At 37.8% G+C, this 19,244-nt stretch overlaps 1 protein-coding gene across 2 annotated transcripts in view; it reads right to left on the bottom strand.

Moving 5' to 3' along the window:
- Nucleotides 1-463: 463 nt before the first annotated feature.
- The window catches only part of TSHZ3 (teashirt zinc finger homeobox 3), a 72,632-nt gene continuing 53,851 nt past the window's right edge, over nt 464-19,244 (bottom strand). For both annotated transcript variants that reach the window (XM_007058655.4, XM_043526352.1), the window contains exon 3: nt 464-7,919. In XM_007058655.4, the coding sequence (XP_007058717.3) occupies nt 4,720-7,919 (3,200 nt within the window). In that variant the 3' untranslated portion in view covers nt 464-4,719. The remainder of the gene's footprint in view (nt 7,920-19,244) is intronic.

Below are 19,244 nucleotides of genomic sequence, written 5' to 3' on the forward strand. Positions count from 1 at the left end.
GCTAAAGGCTGGAAAGCACAACTTGGCATGAAGTCCCAAGAGAGGAGAATTTACTGGTTTCCTTTAGCCAAAGATTATATATATATATATATATATTTACTAATAATACCCTAGGGTTAGTGCTAATACCCTAGATTAGTGCTTCTAATACCAAAGGAATAACTGTCCAGTCAAATACAATTGATGATTTCACTGCTTGCTAAAAGACAAATACAATGACTTTTTAAACATTAAATAATTTTGGAACCTTTTTTAAGTTTTACGACCTTTGCCTGTATTATAACATATGCTATATCAGCTCCGATGAACAGTACAGGTATCAGACTACTTCGTAAAGCACTAACACAGTCCTACAATAAAAAGCTACTGGGATGAAGCAGGAAAAAAGAATTGTAATATTTTGATATTTACTAAGAAACTTACAAAACTCTCTGGAGACAAGTTCTAAAATGCAAAATTTAATAAATTTAGCTGTTACCACCATCTCTTTTCCCCTCATACTACATAGAATACTTCATAAATTTTCTCTTGCAGTTGAATATAGCTTTCAACTGAAGCCTTGCAGAATTAAAGGAGCTGCTTCAGTTTTACGTGTGCGTATAATTTTTTAAATGACCTCATGATACAAACAGCAAAACCTCTTGTTGCCATGAAATGTATATATATCTGTTTCTAACTTTTCAAAACATCATTTAAGCATTTATTAACAGCCATACTAAAATGCAATAGATAATCCCAATAGTGTGAATATTAAGTTTTTAAATAACGCTAATCTGTCTTGCTTTGGTAAGAAAATTACATTGTAGCTTGCACAGTGAAAGCAACTGTATAATTAGAACAACGTATCTACAATTTTTGATGCCAAAAGAAAATATAATGAAGATGCTGGAGAGATTTAGGTTCCAGTAAGAGTTTCTTGCACTAACCTAAAAGTAGTATTTCAGTTAATTATAGATTTCTTGCTGCCTAAAACTTAAAGATACATTCACTGATATTTTTGCTAAATGTTGACTCCAGAGAACAGCTCTCTAAGATCTGGCATATTGATTTCTTGTTGTGAAGTGAGCTGTTCAAGCTCCATTTAAGATTTTCATCTTGCATGTAGCCCTGAGCACATCATAGCACCATAAATTAGTTAAATTGCACATTTATCACAAATGTTATTTTAAGATACTGCGTAAATGTGATGGCTGGAAGATATACAGTATGCTGCAACAAGCCACTACTTGGGTGGGGTTAGACCAGGGTCACCTTTATACACCTATGATTTAAAGCTCTTCCACCCCATCACAATTTCATTTAAAACCCCTTTCTTTAGGCTTTTTGTTCTCTCTCACATTTGATCTGCATATTTCTAAAATTAGATAAAATATCAGGAGCAAAGCAAAAATTAGGGACTCAAATGTTGTTAAAAATCCTGCATCTAATAGGGGGGAAAATGTGTGCCAGCAGAGAGAAGCCGGTGATTTGGTTAGGACTGAGAGTTACCACGCCAAAATACATATCAGTATATGGGGAAAAAGGATATTACACGAGATCATTGATTCTCTGAATTCTTTATAATGTGAAATCACATTGGTATGCCAGTCTTGGAGCTTCTAAGATGCAAGCTGAACTTTATTTTAATAAATTTCGGACACGCAGATCCTGATTAGCTATTTGCAATGTTTCAGAGATATTTTGAAAATGTATGAAAAAGTCATTTGTGGTACACACTAATAGATATAGCTGCTCCCTGTATTTCTACTAGTTCTCCTCCTCACTGCATATTGATATGATGATATTTTGCCCCAGGTACTGATTATCACCACAAATGAAGAGGGGCTGCAAATGTAGTATTTGATGTTCACAATCATTACCTCCTCCCATCTGCATTTTGAAAATAAACAAAACAAATACTGAAAAGGACTGAGGAGTCTGTCTCTCCTGTTTTTCCCTTCCCCCAAACTGTAAAAACAGCAAAATTTTGCACAATGCTATTTACCATTGCCACCTTACAATCAAATGGTGCCTTTTGAAAATATAAGGGTTGCAAATGTATGTAATAATCTGCCAGGCTCACAACTAGTGAAATTCTGTTCTGAAATCCAATGCTCTATTTAAGATGTTCTAATTTTCAAGGAGAAAATCTGTGTTCCCAGAAGGAGGGATTCTGGCTACAATGTGGACTGAGATAATCTAGTCTTAAAAATACAGACAGCCTTAAGGGATGTTTCACTAAAGAGAAAAAGACCTCAGCCCTGGCCTGAAGGGGTTACCTTTTCTAAGAAGGTAGGGTCATACAGTTGAGATGATGCAGCTAACCAGCAAAAATTGTGTGCAGCAGGTTTGTCATATAGATGACTGTTCATTAGGATCTGAGTTGAGACCATCAACTTCAATACACTAATGACCTTAAAATCAGATGTAAATGTTGAGCCAAATGACAAAAAGAAAAACCAACAACAATACAAAAATTTAAAACACCCACACCCCAGAGTTCTTGTCCGTAATCCAAGTACTGGACTTGATTATTGCTATTTATGGGGCCTATTTACTAATAATACATATTACTTCAAGCTGTGTTCTTTATAAAACGAACAGAACGATTTCTAATGTTTTAAAAGAAATAGATACCAACCTTTACACTACAGAGGACAACAGAAAAAGAAATAATAGTAGGCAGGTAACTGGTCACTTTTAAAAAGAGATTATTTGGGGCTGTGTGTCGTTTTTGTTTTTTTTAATAAATAAAAATTTGGACATGAAGCACCTACCAATACTACTTGCAGACTCTATTCTGTATATTCAAGAGGAATTCATTTAAGCATCCCTATCTGAGTCTGAATATACAGCACAGCAAAACACCTATTTGCTTTGCCACACATGTTGCTTATAAACTCTCTTCTTTACAGTCAATCTTACCCGATCTCTAAAGTGGAGTTATAACATTCATTTATCTTTTCTTGGGGAAAATTTTTGTTAATGCAGCCTTTGAATAAGTGCTACCCTGCTCTTTAAATGCTAAAGTTCACTAAAACTCCAGTGATTTATGTGCAGCTTTTGACTGCCAGCACCTGGCAGATGAAGAAACCTACTCAAGCTTCAGTCATAAACAGATAGCATACAATTTAATTTTAATGTGCTCGTTAGTCGTAGCACATTTCAGACATAATTGTGAATGCAACACAAAATTATAGCAAAAAGACAATTTTAATGCTGCTGTAGAAAAAAAGGTTATATGAAGAGTCATATAATGGTGCTTCATTGTCAACAACAAAACAGGGCACAGAGTGCATTACAGTGTCTGTGCTGTTTACATGCCAATATTTTATACATAGATTCTCATATGGTGTCAGCTGTCAGTTACTTCTGCAAATTAACTGCCAAAAATGGAGACGAACAGAATCACTTAGTGTGCTGGTAACCACGGGTTACCTTTCATATGCCTAAAGATAAAGCTGCAGTATGGAATCTTGGGAGAATAATTAGGCAGAACAAAACAGAAAGTTACCAATTGAAATAAAAAGGCATTCTACAATATGAAATAACAACCAATAGCGCTTATAAATAAGTAAAAGGTTATATCACAGAATGCCTCATAACTTTTAAGCAAAATATTACAGTACAAACATTTTAAAGGCTTTATCAATGTTTAGGAAATACAGTACAAGTTTTTCAAATAGATTTAACCCTTTGAGCACTGAGTTTATTTTGAATTCTCTCACTTTTTATTTTATTTAAATTTTCTTTTACTAATAAATACCTTTAAAAGTCATGTTGTGCAAAATAGTTATAATGCAGGCCAAGGATGCAGTCCATGGCTTCTGTTATTCAGCTGGTTTAAAAACAAATGATAACGATACTAATAAATATGTATAATTTAAACATGAACCTCTATCAATATAGATGTACTGTATAGCAAAACAAAACAATCATACTTTGCTTTAAGAATAATGTTTCTGAATACTTTATAAATGCTATTCGTGGTGCCTTTCATATAATTTACAATGTTTGGATGTTAAAAGAAAAACCCTTAGACCTAAAAAAGGAAATATACATTATATATAGGTATAGCTTATACCTGAGGCATATCAGGTACAAAAACCGTCATTACTAAAAATGCTGAAGAAAAACATGGCATTAATCACAATTACATTTCCGTAAGAGATTTTGAAATCTATACAATATATACATCTATGTTTCAATGTGAAAATAATATTTTAAATTTCAAGGTGTGATACACCTCTGCATAAATGGAGGTTCATATTAGTAATTTAGAACTAAGCTGGTAAGAGTTTTAAAAAACATATCCATACATTTTACCAAATTAAAGCAAAAGTGTTTCAAAGTACTCAGAGGGCTAAAGATTATAGGGTGAGAAATACCAGCACACTTAGGTCACATGAAAAAAGTGCACCAGAATTAGTTATAAATGCTTAATTAAACTGTCTGTTAATGCATGCAGCTTGATGCATCAGAGGGATGCACAGCAACTAAATCCAATTTACACAAAGTTCCAAACACTTACCACTGCATTTTAACCTTCATATTTTACCAGTAACAACAGCTGATTATGCACCTCTATTAAACACTGTACAATTATACAAAACAGTTCAGCCCAGAGTGACTCTCTGGAGTTAAAATAAGAACATGTGCCAAGAACTAAACAGTTGCTTTAAGGCGTCTTTGACAGTTTTCCTCAAAGCAAATTACAGTTATTTTAATCAAAAGCAAATGCTACTGCTTCTCTAACTCCGAAACATACAGAAGATGATCCTCTGGTGACTTCCCATGTGTTTTACTAAGATGAAGTTTAACAGCATGCTTGCTTGCAAAAGTCCTGTTACAAAGTTTACACTGATAGGAAGTTCCAATTTCTTCCTCTGGAGATGATGTCACCAGTTTTTCAGATGGTGACTTTGTTTGTGCTATCTGATTGTTAATCTGTTCATTGGACAGTTTGGACAAATCTCTTAACCTGAAACCTAGATGTGATTCAAGATGACTGATATAAGTTGAAGGAGTTCTGATCTGTGAAGCACAGTCATTACAAAAGAACACTGGATGCCCAGTGTCCAAATTTTTAAGGAACTTAGTTCCTCCCGTCCTTCGGAGCTGGTATTTCACATTGGCTAGCCAGTGGCTAATTGTGGTCATTGAGAGTCCCGTAAACCTTGAAATGTGCATTCTTTCTTGAGGGCTCAAGTCTGACATTATGTATTTTCCCTCTGATGTCTGTCGTAAACTGGCTGCAAACTGGGCCTGCAGAATGAGCAAGTGCTGAGGGTTCCAGTTAGACTGACGTCCCTTCCTTTTCTGAGCTGGTGTAGTCTCTTCTGGTTCCTCTATTGTGGTACCATCAATGTCAGATTTCTCAGATATGCTGGAAGGTGTGGAAGATTTTGATGTGTGACTTTCTGTCAGGTTCTTCAGCATATCAGATATATCTGACAAGGCATTCTCGCGTAGCGGCGAGTTTGACATGAATGACACGACTGCAGATGTCTTTGCTGTTGTCACTGTAGATGAAGAAGATGCAGAAGATGTTGATGTGGATGACAAAAGCGCTGAACCCAAAGAGCAGCTTTTGTCACTCTTGCCTTTCGTCAAATCTATGGGTTGGTCATTGTTGACATGATAAAAATAACGGTCTAAGTGGTCTGTTTTTTTGCACTGCAAAGGTGGGGTGGCCACCGCAGCCTTTTCTGCCAAACTGTTGCTCATTTTAAAAAGCATGCTCATTGGATCCAGAGCAGGCAAAGATGGCTTTGCTGCTTTCCCAAGATGAATATTCATGACAGACTGCAGTGCACTTAATGGATTTACAAATGGTTGTTCAGGAGGATGATCTGTAATAATAGCTGTGCTGCTGCTTAATGTACTTGCAATTGACTTTACAGGCTCCTTACCATTTTCCACTGGTTCTATAGCTGTACTATCCTTGCAACTATCCCTCTGAGGAACTGGGCTGTTCTGTTGGCTTTTAAAACCACCATCGTTGGAGGCATCCATTTTGAGGGGTTCACTGATTTCGCTGCTGCATGGCGAAGGTGTCGCACGTTTCACTGGAGACAGTTTTCCTTCAGGTTCTTTCATTTTTTCCTCAACTTTAATCACTTTCTCTGTGACTTTCTTTACCAATTCTTCCATGGCATGAAAGTTCGTTTTTGGCACAGGGGAGGTTTGACTGCTTGGTGGCGACAGTAGGGGCTGGTTTTTAGTCGGTGACACTATTTCATTGTTTCCAAACATAGATTTTAAGGGTGTACTTTTTCCCGATGAACCCAATGACAGCTTCATCATGTTAGGTAGCTGGTAGGCAGCATGAATACTGGGATAGCCACCCCAGCTTGGTGTACCATTCTGGGCTTTGTTTATAGCTGATGTTACTGTGTTTTCTAAAGACTTTAAAATATCTAGCCCCCCTTTAGGACTTTCTTCCAGGTCATTTTCAGTCAAATAATGATATTTTGAGGAGATATCATACTTTTCGTCATCTTCATTTGACTTCTCTTTCTCTTTCATTTTATCATCACCAACCCCTCTCTCTTTATCTACTTCTTTTTTTACTTCAACACTCAATTTTGGGGAGACACTAGAAGGCGTGTTGGAGGGAGATGTAAAAGTGGTGGCTGCGAGTGGCACAGACTGTACTTTTTCATCTAGTAGAGCTGTTATTGTTGGCGTCACTGGGGCTTCTATAATTGGCTTCCCTTTCTTCATGGCTGAGTTGGTGACTTTTATAAAATGTCCTGTCACCATCATGTGGGCAGTGAGTTCCTGCAAAGTATCATGGGAACTTCCACACTCCATGCATTTGAGAATTTGAGATTTCCTTGCCTCAAAATGCCAAGCGTAGCTGGCACCATTCTGGTGACCATAACGATTATTTGGCGTAATGTAAGGATTTGCATTCTTTTGTAGCGCGTCGTTGGTGTCCGAGATTGTTGCTTTTGGTGTCCCACCTGTGGAATCTGGAGAACTTGGAAGTTCAAGCTCTAGTGATGCTTTTTTCCTAGTAGCTGGGATAATTTTTGCTGCTACGGGTGTAACAGGTTCCTTCAGAGGCACTTTTTGGTAGTGTTTTGTTTTGATCATATGAACACTCAAGTCCTGAAGAGATTCAAAGGAATGGCCACAGTACATACACTTTAATACTTTCTGGGCATCTTCTTTCCCTTCCATTTCAAGCAAAGAACGTTTACGAGGTTTGGACCATCTTTTAGGGTTATTGTTATCAGTTTCATGGTTGTCATCTCGATAATGTCCTGTTTCATTCATGTGCACTGTTAATTCTACTAAAGTGTCATAGGCAGCACTGCAGTCTTTACAACGGAATTTACTGGCTCCAGTAAATATAGAGCCATAAAGCTTACTGCTTTGTCTGTACAACTGAACTGTGCTAAAAAGACTGGGTTCGGGAAGAATTCTGCTCTGAGAAACTTGCTGCAGTGTCTTTGCCATAGCAGTCTGGTGCCAGTCAAAGCTACCACTCCCACAACTGCTGCTGCTGCTACTGCTGCTGCTGCTGCTGCCATTGTTTTTTTCTGAAGTCGGCTGGTGGAGATTCAAATTGAGATTGGACCAGTAGGAATTGGAAAGGAAGTTATTATAGACGGCTTTCATTTGTTCTAAGCTATCAGACACAGCAGAATCTTCAAGCGGTATTGCCACCTCCTTGCTCTCTTCCTCATTTTTGATAGAGCTGCTTTCAAAATCTGCCATTCGGTCACTTGTCTCACTGATGTGTGACTCACTGTCCATTTCGTGGCTGGAAAATTCAGCAGCTGGAGAGTTTTGGTAGCTCTGGCAGTTCTTACTGTAGTCTTTTTCTGGGCACACGTATTTTGCTGAAGGTTCCCCATCAATTGCATTTTCATCAGGTTCCATGTCTTCCTCCACCAGTGCTGCGGCCTTCAGTTCATCTGAAACATAGGCTATCATGGACAAAATAAAAACAACAAGAGTTAGTGACTGTGGATCATACTTTCCATCAGCTGTTTAAATATTTCAGCTAAAGAACTGCATTTATTTGTAAAATTAAACAGTTAAAATGTAATGTTTCTTCAGAGCAAGAAAAAAAATCTGCTCTTCAAACATAATTTGCCACCTTATTCTTCTCAAGGGGCAACAGCTTGAAATTAAAACTAAATTTGAAATTAATGAAGCACATTCTGGAGGTGGCATTCATTTCTAAAGTAATAAATTACTTGTATCAACCTCAGAGACAGCAGCTCCTGTCTGTCAATTAATATGTCTTATGCTTCTCCTACCCCTAATGCATTTCTTAACAGACAGATTCACAATTTAAATTAAGCAAGCATTTTTTACTCATTACATTTTTGAGACTCAATTTTCAATAAATATAAAGGACAAAAACATCAATAAAATTCCTACAAAGTAAAAACAATGTACATTGATTACAATAAATTAAAAAAAGATTTCTTTTCTTTTTGTGTGTGGTAAAGCTGGTGACTCTGAATTCGGAAATACCTGACTAACAATGATTCAAGATATTCATTACAGATGCAACAAATGACCCATTCACATTTAAACACACTTCTCTTCCCAACAAGAAAGCCCATGCAGAATTATGTCAGGGACAAGTTCAAGAAAATTGGTATGCTGTACTCATTCTTGCTGTATAAATATATACAAGACCTTCCAGTGGACCTTACAAATGTCAAAGTGTTTGCTCTTTAGACTACTTTGTCAATATTTACTCAGCATAAGCTACATGGGCACCCAACAGGGATTCTGTCTTTTTTTTAAGTAATGCAACTGGTGATGTAAATCTAATACACTCTTCCTGAATAGGATAGTTAGGAACTGACGAGCTTTATGTTAGTTTTTCATACTGGCACCCTATGTGTATTTTACACATAAAAGTAATGCCTTTGGGCAGGAAAATTCTATCAAAACATTAAGAGCGCGATCAGTAATTGATCAAACTAATCTATTTCTACTGAATGCTTTAATGTAAAAATAAGTGAAAAGATAAAATACATATAAATAGATGCATATTAGATAATATTTTGTTGTTGTTTTTTAAAGAACTAAACTAACCATATAACAATACATGGAGAACTTCCTAGATATCTATTACCAAAATAATAATATGCTTAAAAAAATTCAATTGCAATAGATATCCATAGTTTTCAGATGGCTGAAGGCATTTGGCTTCACAACACACCTGGAATGTGAGGGAATCTGGCCAAGCATGGCACAGTTCAGCATACACAACAATCTATACAGCCTGTTTATTCAAGCAAAAGTGTACACTGTATATTGATCAAATGAAGCTATTTCATCCAGGGCAGTGGAAGAAGGAGAAAAGTTTAATGGCTATATATCATGTATCCATCATTAGAAATCTTTCATGCTTCTTTTCAGGGTGATTGTTTTTAAGTGAAGCACTAATGACAAAATAACTGTTAAAGTAACACTGAAGTTAGACACTTCCAGTTTCAAAAGAAGTATGGTGCAATCAGTTGGGAAATATATATATAAAAAATTTACTAGTGCCTTCTCACATTGACGATTTTAGCAAAACTGCTTCCAACCATGTGAGGTTATAATCTGGCCCTTGTATTCTGAGTTAAACCCTTGAAAGCACAAACATATGAAGTCAGAGCAACACACAACTGTGCCTAGGTGTTACAGATCAAATGTGCAATATATCTGAAGAGATGCCAAGACTGTATTTTTAAAATTAAAAATACGTAGGTTGAATCTAAAGACAATGTAACTACTGTCTATTTTGCTGTAATTTTATGGTCTTTGGAAATATTTAGGTTGACTGTAAAACTTCTCTAATCACCTACCAGATGTCCTAATTTTATAGGGACAGTCCTGATTTTGGGTCTTTTTCTTATATAGGCGCCTATTACCTCCTACCCCCGTCCTGATTTTTCACACTTGCTGTCTGGTCACCCAATTACTAGGAAATATTTATATTACAGAAGTGCCAACAGGTTGCAATCAGAATCAGTGCCATTCTGCTGGGCACAGTATAAACACTCACAGTCCAAGCTCCAAAGCGTTTACAATCACACAATGTCATTCATTCAGCACTTTCATCCTCTTATGGAACAATACAAGTTGTCTTATTTTACTTATTTGCACCAGGGTATTTCTCAATTCTAGTGAAAGCATGCAGCTCAGCAGACCCAAACGATGCAAACCACCCTCTGAAAGTGAGAATTTTAAGACAATGACAAGATCTGAATAATTTGCTACCAATGATCAGTAACTGAAGAACAATTCCAAAGCTCCAAGAGACATGAATTTTAAAAGAAAAGGAAGGAAGAAGTTATGTCACAGACCCTATGATGAAAAGCAAATGTAGCCTGAAATAGCACAATCCTTTTCTGTGGAACCCTCTTTGTGAAAACAGGTGTATTTTTGTTTGTGTGTGGGTTTGTTTTTTTTTTAATAAAAACTCCTGTCCTTGTGCTTCCCTTCCCAAACAGAAATCACCTCTTTACGGCATAAAGGAAAAGGGAAATTACTGTCACACTGCCTGCCCTAGTACGATCTCCTTTTCACACCTGCATCCTGAGGCAGCACACTGAGGCGGTCTATCAGTGTGCCTGGCTTTTTCTCCCTTTATTCATGTAGGGCTAGAGATTGCCAGCCACCCTCATAACAGTGAGTAGTCACAGGAGTAGTTCCTGCACGTTAATAAAACTACTTGTGAGAATAGGTGCTTACCAGCATGAGCAAAGCTTGCACAATCTAGTCCCTGATTAGTGATTGCTTTTCCTTACATTTAGGTTTCTCTGGCTATTGAAACCTTCAGAATTTTGCTTGGTCTGAGCTGCTTGTGTTGTCATATTCACCACTTTTAGAAGAGTGACTTTTATGTTAGCTGAAAATCTCCAGCACCCTTTCTTTACCCTTTTTACCAATTATCAAGCATATCTTTGTGTTATCTCCTTGATAACTGCTCTTCTCCTTCCCAAGCTGGAGTCATGAAGCTGAGTTTGTGACATCAGAGTTTTGATTCAGGCACACAGGAAATAAGACATGAAGAGCAGGAATCGGTCCAGCGTACGAGGGTGCAACTTTAATAAACTAATCCCAAAACAACATGGGGGAAAAGGGGACTGCACCCTCTTCAGCTCCAGTCAGTTATTTGGGTCCAGTGCAGTAAGGTTATCCAATTAAACAATAGACAGGGAAAATGACACTCAGCCCTACCCCCAACTCTCTCCACTAGAGATCTAGCCAAGGCTGAGAACCTTTATGCCCTTCCCTTGTGCGGAAGATGAGGGTACCTATGAGAAGGAGCAAGATGTAAACCACCCTCATCCAAACCAACTGGAACTGGTGCCATACCCCAGCTGGTCACCTATTTATTCCGTCTGTCTGCACGGGACACTAAATATAAGTTGCAACAATGTTAGAACAAAAGAACGTCCATACAGGGTCAGACCAAAGGTCCATCTAGCCCAGTATCCTATCTTCCAATAGTGGCCAATGGCAGGTGCCCAGAGGGAATGAACAGAACAGGTAATCATCAAGTGATCCATCCCCTATCACCCAGTCCCATGTTCATTTGTGCGGGTTTATTTTCTTTGTCCTTTTTCCTATTTTCATATTTTTCATATGTAAAGTAAATGTTTGAAAAACAGTGAGGTAGGTGTATGTATGTTCTTTAAAACCTCAACAGCACAGTCTAGGGGCGGGATGACTTTAAAGGTGCCTCCAAAAGGCAAAATAAATTAGTAAGAATTAAAATGAAAGCAATTATGTAGTTCTATTCTGGCTTTTTTCCCTCCACATAAACAAACAAACTCACTCCCCACAAAACTTTTCACTTTACATCCTGCAAGGCTAGGTGACCCCAGGGAAGTCACTTGCAACCCAAATGTTTCTATGATTATGACAGTCCATTTGACAAAACAAGGAAAATGCTTTCCTGGAACGGCACTGGGTTTGTAGGGAAAATGAAGATATCGGAAGAGTTAAGAAACCTATCCTTGGTACAGGTAGAGAGAAGTCGAGAGCAGACAGCTCCCTCATTAACATTTGTTATAATTATTAACTAAACTGCTAGGTAAAAATGAAATTAACACATTTAATATAAATACATAACATTAAGCGGTAATATAATGGAATTCATTTCCATACAAGAGGAAATTACCTTCATAACTGAGCTATGCATCATTTCTCCGCTAGAGAAATAACTTGTGCTACATCACTGCCCAAAACAACCTATACATGCACATACTGGACATACATGGATATACTCACAGACATACTCCATGCACACCATGCAAGCAGTGAGAACCAATATCAGTCCATCATATTTCTACAAATATGGGAGGCTACTGTGCGGCTAAATCAAAATGTTTATACTGGTAATGGTTTTTCCTCCCCCAAGAGTGGAAACATAAATGGTGAATGGCAATGCTTTCTTTACACAAGCATAGCAATCTAGCTATTATTCCTGTTTACAGAGGTCAGAGGCTCTGTTTCATAGGGGCAGGACTGTCTGTTGTTGGAATGAAATGTTATTTCTAGGTGGAGAGATCCATGCTTCTCTCACACATTGGTTGGAGTAGTTGGTACCTTTCACTAGAGTAATATTCTACTTCAAGATTTATTATTCTGCCCACTGGCAAGGTCAAGAATATTAATTTTCTACATGTTAATTTGATGTAATGTGCATGATTAATGCTTGTTTAGTTGGATATTTTGTGTGTTAATAAATCTGCAGCTTCTTCATGCCAATAATAATGTGGTATTAAATTATTGGGGATCGGAGTGGGGATGGATGTGACAGCATGCCAGTGTAATGGGTGGCTATCATTAGGCGCCAGAAACTTTGAAGCGTACTAGCATTTGTTTCTTTGCTGAAAGTACTGCAGCTGTCTTATAGAGAAAGCTCAGAAATAGGCCACAGGAAGCTAGCCAGCTGCTCTAATCCAGCATCCTGTACTGGTATTACATTTGGAGCAACTTCAGAGAGCTCAAGTCAACTGTTAGCATTAGAGGAGAGAATTACATAGATGTGAATACATAGGGAACAGATGATAACAAGAACAGTTTCTGCTACACTGTGGACCAGCCTGAACACAGAGTGAAGGAAATCTACACTAAGCACCTTATTCTCATGTCACTTGGATCCCATGCTTCCTTGCTTTTAGGTGTAGTTTAAATGAAAGAGCAGCAGAACCCAACTCTCCCTTTCAAATTACTCAGGTTCAGTAAACTGCTGTCTGAAAAATCACACACATCTCATCTCTACGTGTTATGCAGTTTGGAACGTGCGTAACCAACAAACGAGACTAAGAAGTCAGAAGGCACTTACTCAGGTTACTTATTCGGATAAGGAAGGCATTCTTCCATCTGAAACCAACTACTGCTTAAAAGTTTGGTAAATCAAACATGATTCTTCAAATCTCTCATTTATAAAATTTCCTTAGTCACAATGTACTTCCCCAGTGCAAGTAGTAATAAACACATTTAACACACACCTGAAAAACTGAAGTTATTATAGCAGATGAATTTTTATAACATCTGGGCCTTTCTATTTAGTGCCCTCCAGTCAAGGAGCTCAACAGCTTTAACATGCATTAATGTACTATTCCTCTTAGCACCCCTGTAGTATAGGTAAGTGCCATTATCCCCATTTTATAGAAAGGGTAAATGAAGGCACAGCGAGTTAAGCTCCTTGCTTAAGGTCACATAGAACGTCTAGGAATGGAACCTAGAATTCTTAAATTACCCGTTAAGTTCATTTCTATAATGAAGGGATACAGGCAAAACACATAAGTAGAACTGGACCAGGAGTTTGGAGTTCTAGGTTCTGTTCCTAAACTTCCTATGCATGTGCGCATACCTAGAAATAATTGACAGTTTTAATCTTTAAAAATAATTAAGGATTGAATTCACCAGTGAAATGCCCACAGTTGTGTCCATTGTGCAAAGCCCAGAACCTGTGATCACAAATCTCTGGAGCAAACTATTATTTGACAACAATAAGATCTGCACATGGCCAGCAAGCTGCATTCAGCAGCAGGGAATGTAGGAATGCTCACTGAGTCAAGAAGAGGCACGGCCTAAACTCTCCCACAAATAGTTTTCTGCTCTCAGCACAGAGCGGAACTTGCGGTAAGCAATAGGGAAGGATCTGTTCTAAGAGACTAGAGTCATCTGACAGATCACACCTCTGTCAACTCCAAGCTGGTGTTTTGCCCTGGTTTCTGCATGAGGCCTTCACTCCCCGTGGCACCTCTTTTGAGCAGGGCACCTGTGTTCCTGAAACCTGTTAAAATCACCCACATATGAGATCTCACACCACACCTGTCCAACATGTTGAGCAGCATATCAGCACATCACACTAGAGCCTTCTCTTCTAGGTGCCAGATTGGATGAGGAGTTGCTAAGGAATTGGACCTGCTTGCGTGAAGACATCAGCCCTCACTGCCCTTTTCTACATGAAGTTGCTGACCAGAGAGGAATGTAGGCCCTAAAAAGAAACTCCTTGTCACATCCTACCAGCATGGAGAACATGCTGAGTACTAGCAGAATCAAAGAAACTTCCCCATATGCAACATGCTTTTATACACCATATTGTGCTGTTCAGAAATGAATTAAATACCTATTTTAAACTAAGGATTGTCAGAGCAAGAATAACAGTTTGGCAGTAGAGACTGTTCAGGAGCCACCGACTCTCATTTACACACATATAACACAACTAACTTGTGACAGATGCAAATGGCTCCTGGATTTCTTTGTCCCAAGGAAGTTCGTAGAGATAGTGGACCAAATTCGTCTCTGTTTCAGTCATGAAATAGGTGAACAGGAGTTAGAGCACAGAATTTGGACCATGCTCTGTGTGGCCTACCGTGCCATGTACGCTAGGAGCAGTGTAAAGCCACACTGCTTTAGAGGGAGGCCACTACCATACACCTTTGTGGGATAGAGCTAGGACCCTGCCTCCTCCTTGCCCCCTTTGAGACACGACACATGGTGGGCGAGTCCCTGTGGTCCTGTGAACTCAGGGACTGGAATTTTTCCTGGCCCTTCTGCAATCTGTGCAAAGGAATGCAGAAGAAGGACTTCTTACCTCCTCCCCTCACTGTATGCATGTAACAGACAAGCATAACCTTGTCTTTTAAGAGCAGCATCACAGTTAGAGCAAGGCAACCAGAAAAATAGTGCTTGTGACCATTCATTCACGTTCTGAATTGCTGTTTGCTTTGACCACATTCATGCCCTTTTTTGTTCACGTCTCATGCATGTGAAGGCAAACATTTCACCCACGCACCCACCCAGCTCAGCGCATACAAATTATTGGAGAAAGGTGTATTTTTACAGAGAACAACCAATTTGCCAAAGAACAGAGCTATTCACAGGTGAATATGGGTATTCAATATCTGTACTCCTCCCGCTTATAATATTTCAAGTATCAATCAGCCAACCAGAAAGTAGGAACAATACCAAGCAAAGCAGTCAATTACAAATGGTAAATCATTAACTGCTGAAGTGAACAGTTCACAAGCAAAGATTCACACAAACAGAACAATTCCAATTAACAAATAAACTAGTAAAATTAATCTATTTGCAGCTATTTCAGCTAAAGTTAAATTTCTTGTATGAATTACTCACTATGAATAATGTGACCAGTTCTAAGCAAGACATAACTCCAGTTCCTGCTGGTTTCCAGCGCATGTTCCTTGGCTGCAACGTACAGAACTGTGTCGAATTCTCCACTCTATGCAGGTGTATAATACAACGAGAGTCATGTGTCCGCAGGGAGAGACGGACAGACACTTAGGGTTGTAGCCCTTAACCATAGTTTTGATTTGGATCATATATTTAGCTATTGACACACTTTACATGGTGGTTTTCTGACCTCCAAATTATCAATTTCTTTTTGTTGGCAAAATTATTCCATCAAATCCTCAGGAAACACAAATCTATTTGGAAAAAGGTTATTAACAGCACAAGGTTACGTGCGTGTTTCACTAAACCCTTTAAATGAATGGATTCTAAAAACAAAAACAAACAAAAACAATGCCACAACTCCTGGCTTGATATCAGCATTTGGGTAGTGTTTTTTAATCGCTGGAAGCATATAGAGCATTCAACAAACTAATACAAGATTCACAGCCAACTCCAGGATAAGTAGGCATGAACATAAAAGTTCTCAATATGGCTCTAATAGCTCTTAATTATTATAATCCTTCACTAAGCAAACAGATGTTGTAAGGGAACTTTAGTTTCTTCATATGATCAAATGCCGTAATCAAACCATTCTGCTTCTGCCCTGCCTCTTCTCAGCAAATGTTTTGTATAGTGGAGTGGAAATAGCAAAAGCAGTGACAAAATGACCATTTAATTGTCTCAGAAATCTGTTTCTGAATGGTATGGCCCCTCCCCAAATTTCTCTGATTCTATTCTTCTAATTATTACTTAGAATTTCTGAGAATGTTAGGGAAAAAAATCTTACACCTTTACTCTCTGTAATCTTCCCGTGTTCCTGGTGGCTTTTAATTTGTACTTATCTTGCAACCTTTTAATTACCTGAACAGTGGCTGTGTGTTAGTATTACCAAGATGAAAAATAAACATGGATCTCTGGAAGTGTAGCAAAGCCTTCATACTACATTTTAAAACTCAGGTGTACAATAATGATTTTACCTTAAAAATTATTTCAATTGGCGTGTAGAAGTCATTCTAAAAGATTATTTTTAAATGATCATAGCGGTTCAAGACATTCAAAATGCATTGGCTAATTCTTTCCTTATATTAAAAGGCCTTCAAGCTTAATCTTTCTTTCCCTTGTGAACTCCAAATTCCCATTGAAGTCACTTATACAGTTTTACACTTATACAGTTTTAGGTGCACCTCTTGCTTATAATGAACTCTGTGCAATATGGGAACAGTGAAGTACAATGAAAGTCCCAAACTGTTTCAATGCATTGCATTGTGCATATTACAATTTCAGCTATTGTGAATCTCCACTTACAATGAAGTTACTCCATGAAAAGAGAGTTATGGGTCAACACCTGGTGTCCTTACTCAGTTTCTATTTAGCCCTACTTAGGGACTACTAATGGCTACAATAAGAGAGTTTTGCCTTAGTTAGGACTAAGAACTGAGTAAAGACTTCAGGATTTCCCTCTACAAGATGTTTCCGTTTTGTTTCATATTGTACAGCAGAGAGAGACCCTGAATATTCATTTCATTCATCTGCTAATCATACTGTTTTGGACATGGGTCTCTGTCCTGCATTAGCTAATGAACTGCACTATTCTTGCAGTATATTTGGCTAGGTTGGGCTTTCCTATAATACCCCCACTAAAATCACAAGCTGGAAGTACAAGGTTCACGGATTCCTGAAAAGGGAATACAGTGGAAAACCTGAAATCTAAATAGTGAGGGAAGAGGGGATTAAAATGTCTCCTCTTAGTCACCAACCAAACTCTTGTCATTTTTAAAAGATGTTCCTATGGTAGTTTATAGCCACAACTGTGAACAGTCAATGTCACATAAGAAAAGACACTTGTCAAGTGCCTTTCCCTTACAAGCACCCTCATCATGACCTGTGTTAATGAAGTTAATTGAATTTAAGATCAATAATGGTTAATTATTGCAATTTGACATTCTGAGATAAATGGCTTTAAGACAGAGAAATGTGTGTGTGTGTGAATTCTCTCCAAAGAAGGTGAACACATTACAGCCTAAGAGGGATCACACAGGCCTTCCATTGATCCTGGTACAATCTGATCGACCTAATCCTCTGATGAATGTGGGCTTTTCACAGCTACAAGTAAATGTTCTACAAGACTACTCTAACCCTTGTCACTGACCAAATCTATATGAGCTGTACACTAGAAATCCATTGAGACAGATTAAAGAACTGCTGGAGAAACAAGAGATGCTTCTATAAATGTGAAGGTTTATTATATTGACTATTAATGTTACATACTGTATGTAATTATGAAAGCTTACAGATAACAACTGTTTAATTTTGGCCAGTTAGATGTAAATGATTATAATTAAAACAATAACAATAAAGAATGAAAACACTAACAAAAAGCCCAGAACCACCCAGATGAATTTGACAGGCAAAATGAGAATGTTCAATAAGAAGGAGATGACAAAATTATCATTGAAACATACAATAAATAAGACTCCCACTGATTCAGGTGAGTATCAGAGAAATAGCAATCAACCTACTTCATTTAGAGTTTTTAAAGTTTACTTTCACGATAGTTTCTCAACAGGAAGACATTTTTCCAAATGTGTTAGTAATGATACTCTTACATGCATACTGAACAAGTTAAATGACCACTTACAAGATTTATAATGACAAAGTAAATGTTGTCAAGGAAAAAGTAATACTGATTGCAGAGCGCTGACAATAACAAGCCGCTGAAGAGTTCTGTCAAAATGTAAGATTATGCAAAAACACTATTGAGAACACTGCTAATCATCTGCTCTTGTCAATTACTTGAAGGGTATCTGACAGCATATTTACATTAAACACACTTCAGTAGCAAAATCCTTAATGCTATCTCAGAATATTTTCATTACCATTAGGAACCTTTAAAAAAGGCCTTTTACAGTACAACAGCAATAATGGTATAATATCTACATCAGGCAGGTGCATCCATCTCATACAATTATATCTAAAGAACATTTTAATGATATAATTTAAAAACTTATGTACGATGGATGTAAATACTATTTTATCATGTATACCCAATGAACCCTATTTTCAACAGCCTTGTTGGAGTCTTAAGCTAAGTGTAAAAGAACCATTGGTCTTTGTGTGGCAGTTCTTTTAGTCTTACCCATTGCTCATGTAACTGCTCTCTTCTGTGAAGAGAGATATTAGGTACACATGTTTATACTAAATCTTTAATTGCAATCTGCAATTCAGTTGCTTTATGAAGAGTCACATCAGCTGTCAATTGTTTTCAGCTGTAGCAGAAACTCATATTAGTTAAGTCCATCCTGCATCTCCCCTCACACCTCCAACCTTCCCGCAACATGAAATAAATGAAAGATAACTTTGTTTAACTGCACGCTTGCATTGTACTGTCCCCCTGGATGGCCCTTCTCTACTTCAGCAGGAATAACTAGTCAAAAAAAGCAGAAATACACCTGTTAGAAATGTGTAAACTGTTGAGTGTACATAGTAAAAGTCTGAAAACTGCCTTTGAAAAGGAACTTATTGTGGTCTAGTGGTTAGAGTGGGCAGGAGGAGTTAGGTCGCCTGGGATCTACTTTTAATTCTTC

Source organism: Chelonia mydas, chromosome 12 (genome assembly GCF_015237465.2).
Source record: "Chelonia mydas isolate rCheMyd1 chromosome 12, rCheMyd1.pri.v2, whole genome shotgun sequence".
Lineage (NCBI taxonomy): Eukaryota > Metazoa > Chordata > Testudines > Cheloniidae > Chelonia > Chelonia mydas.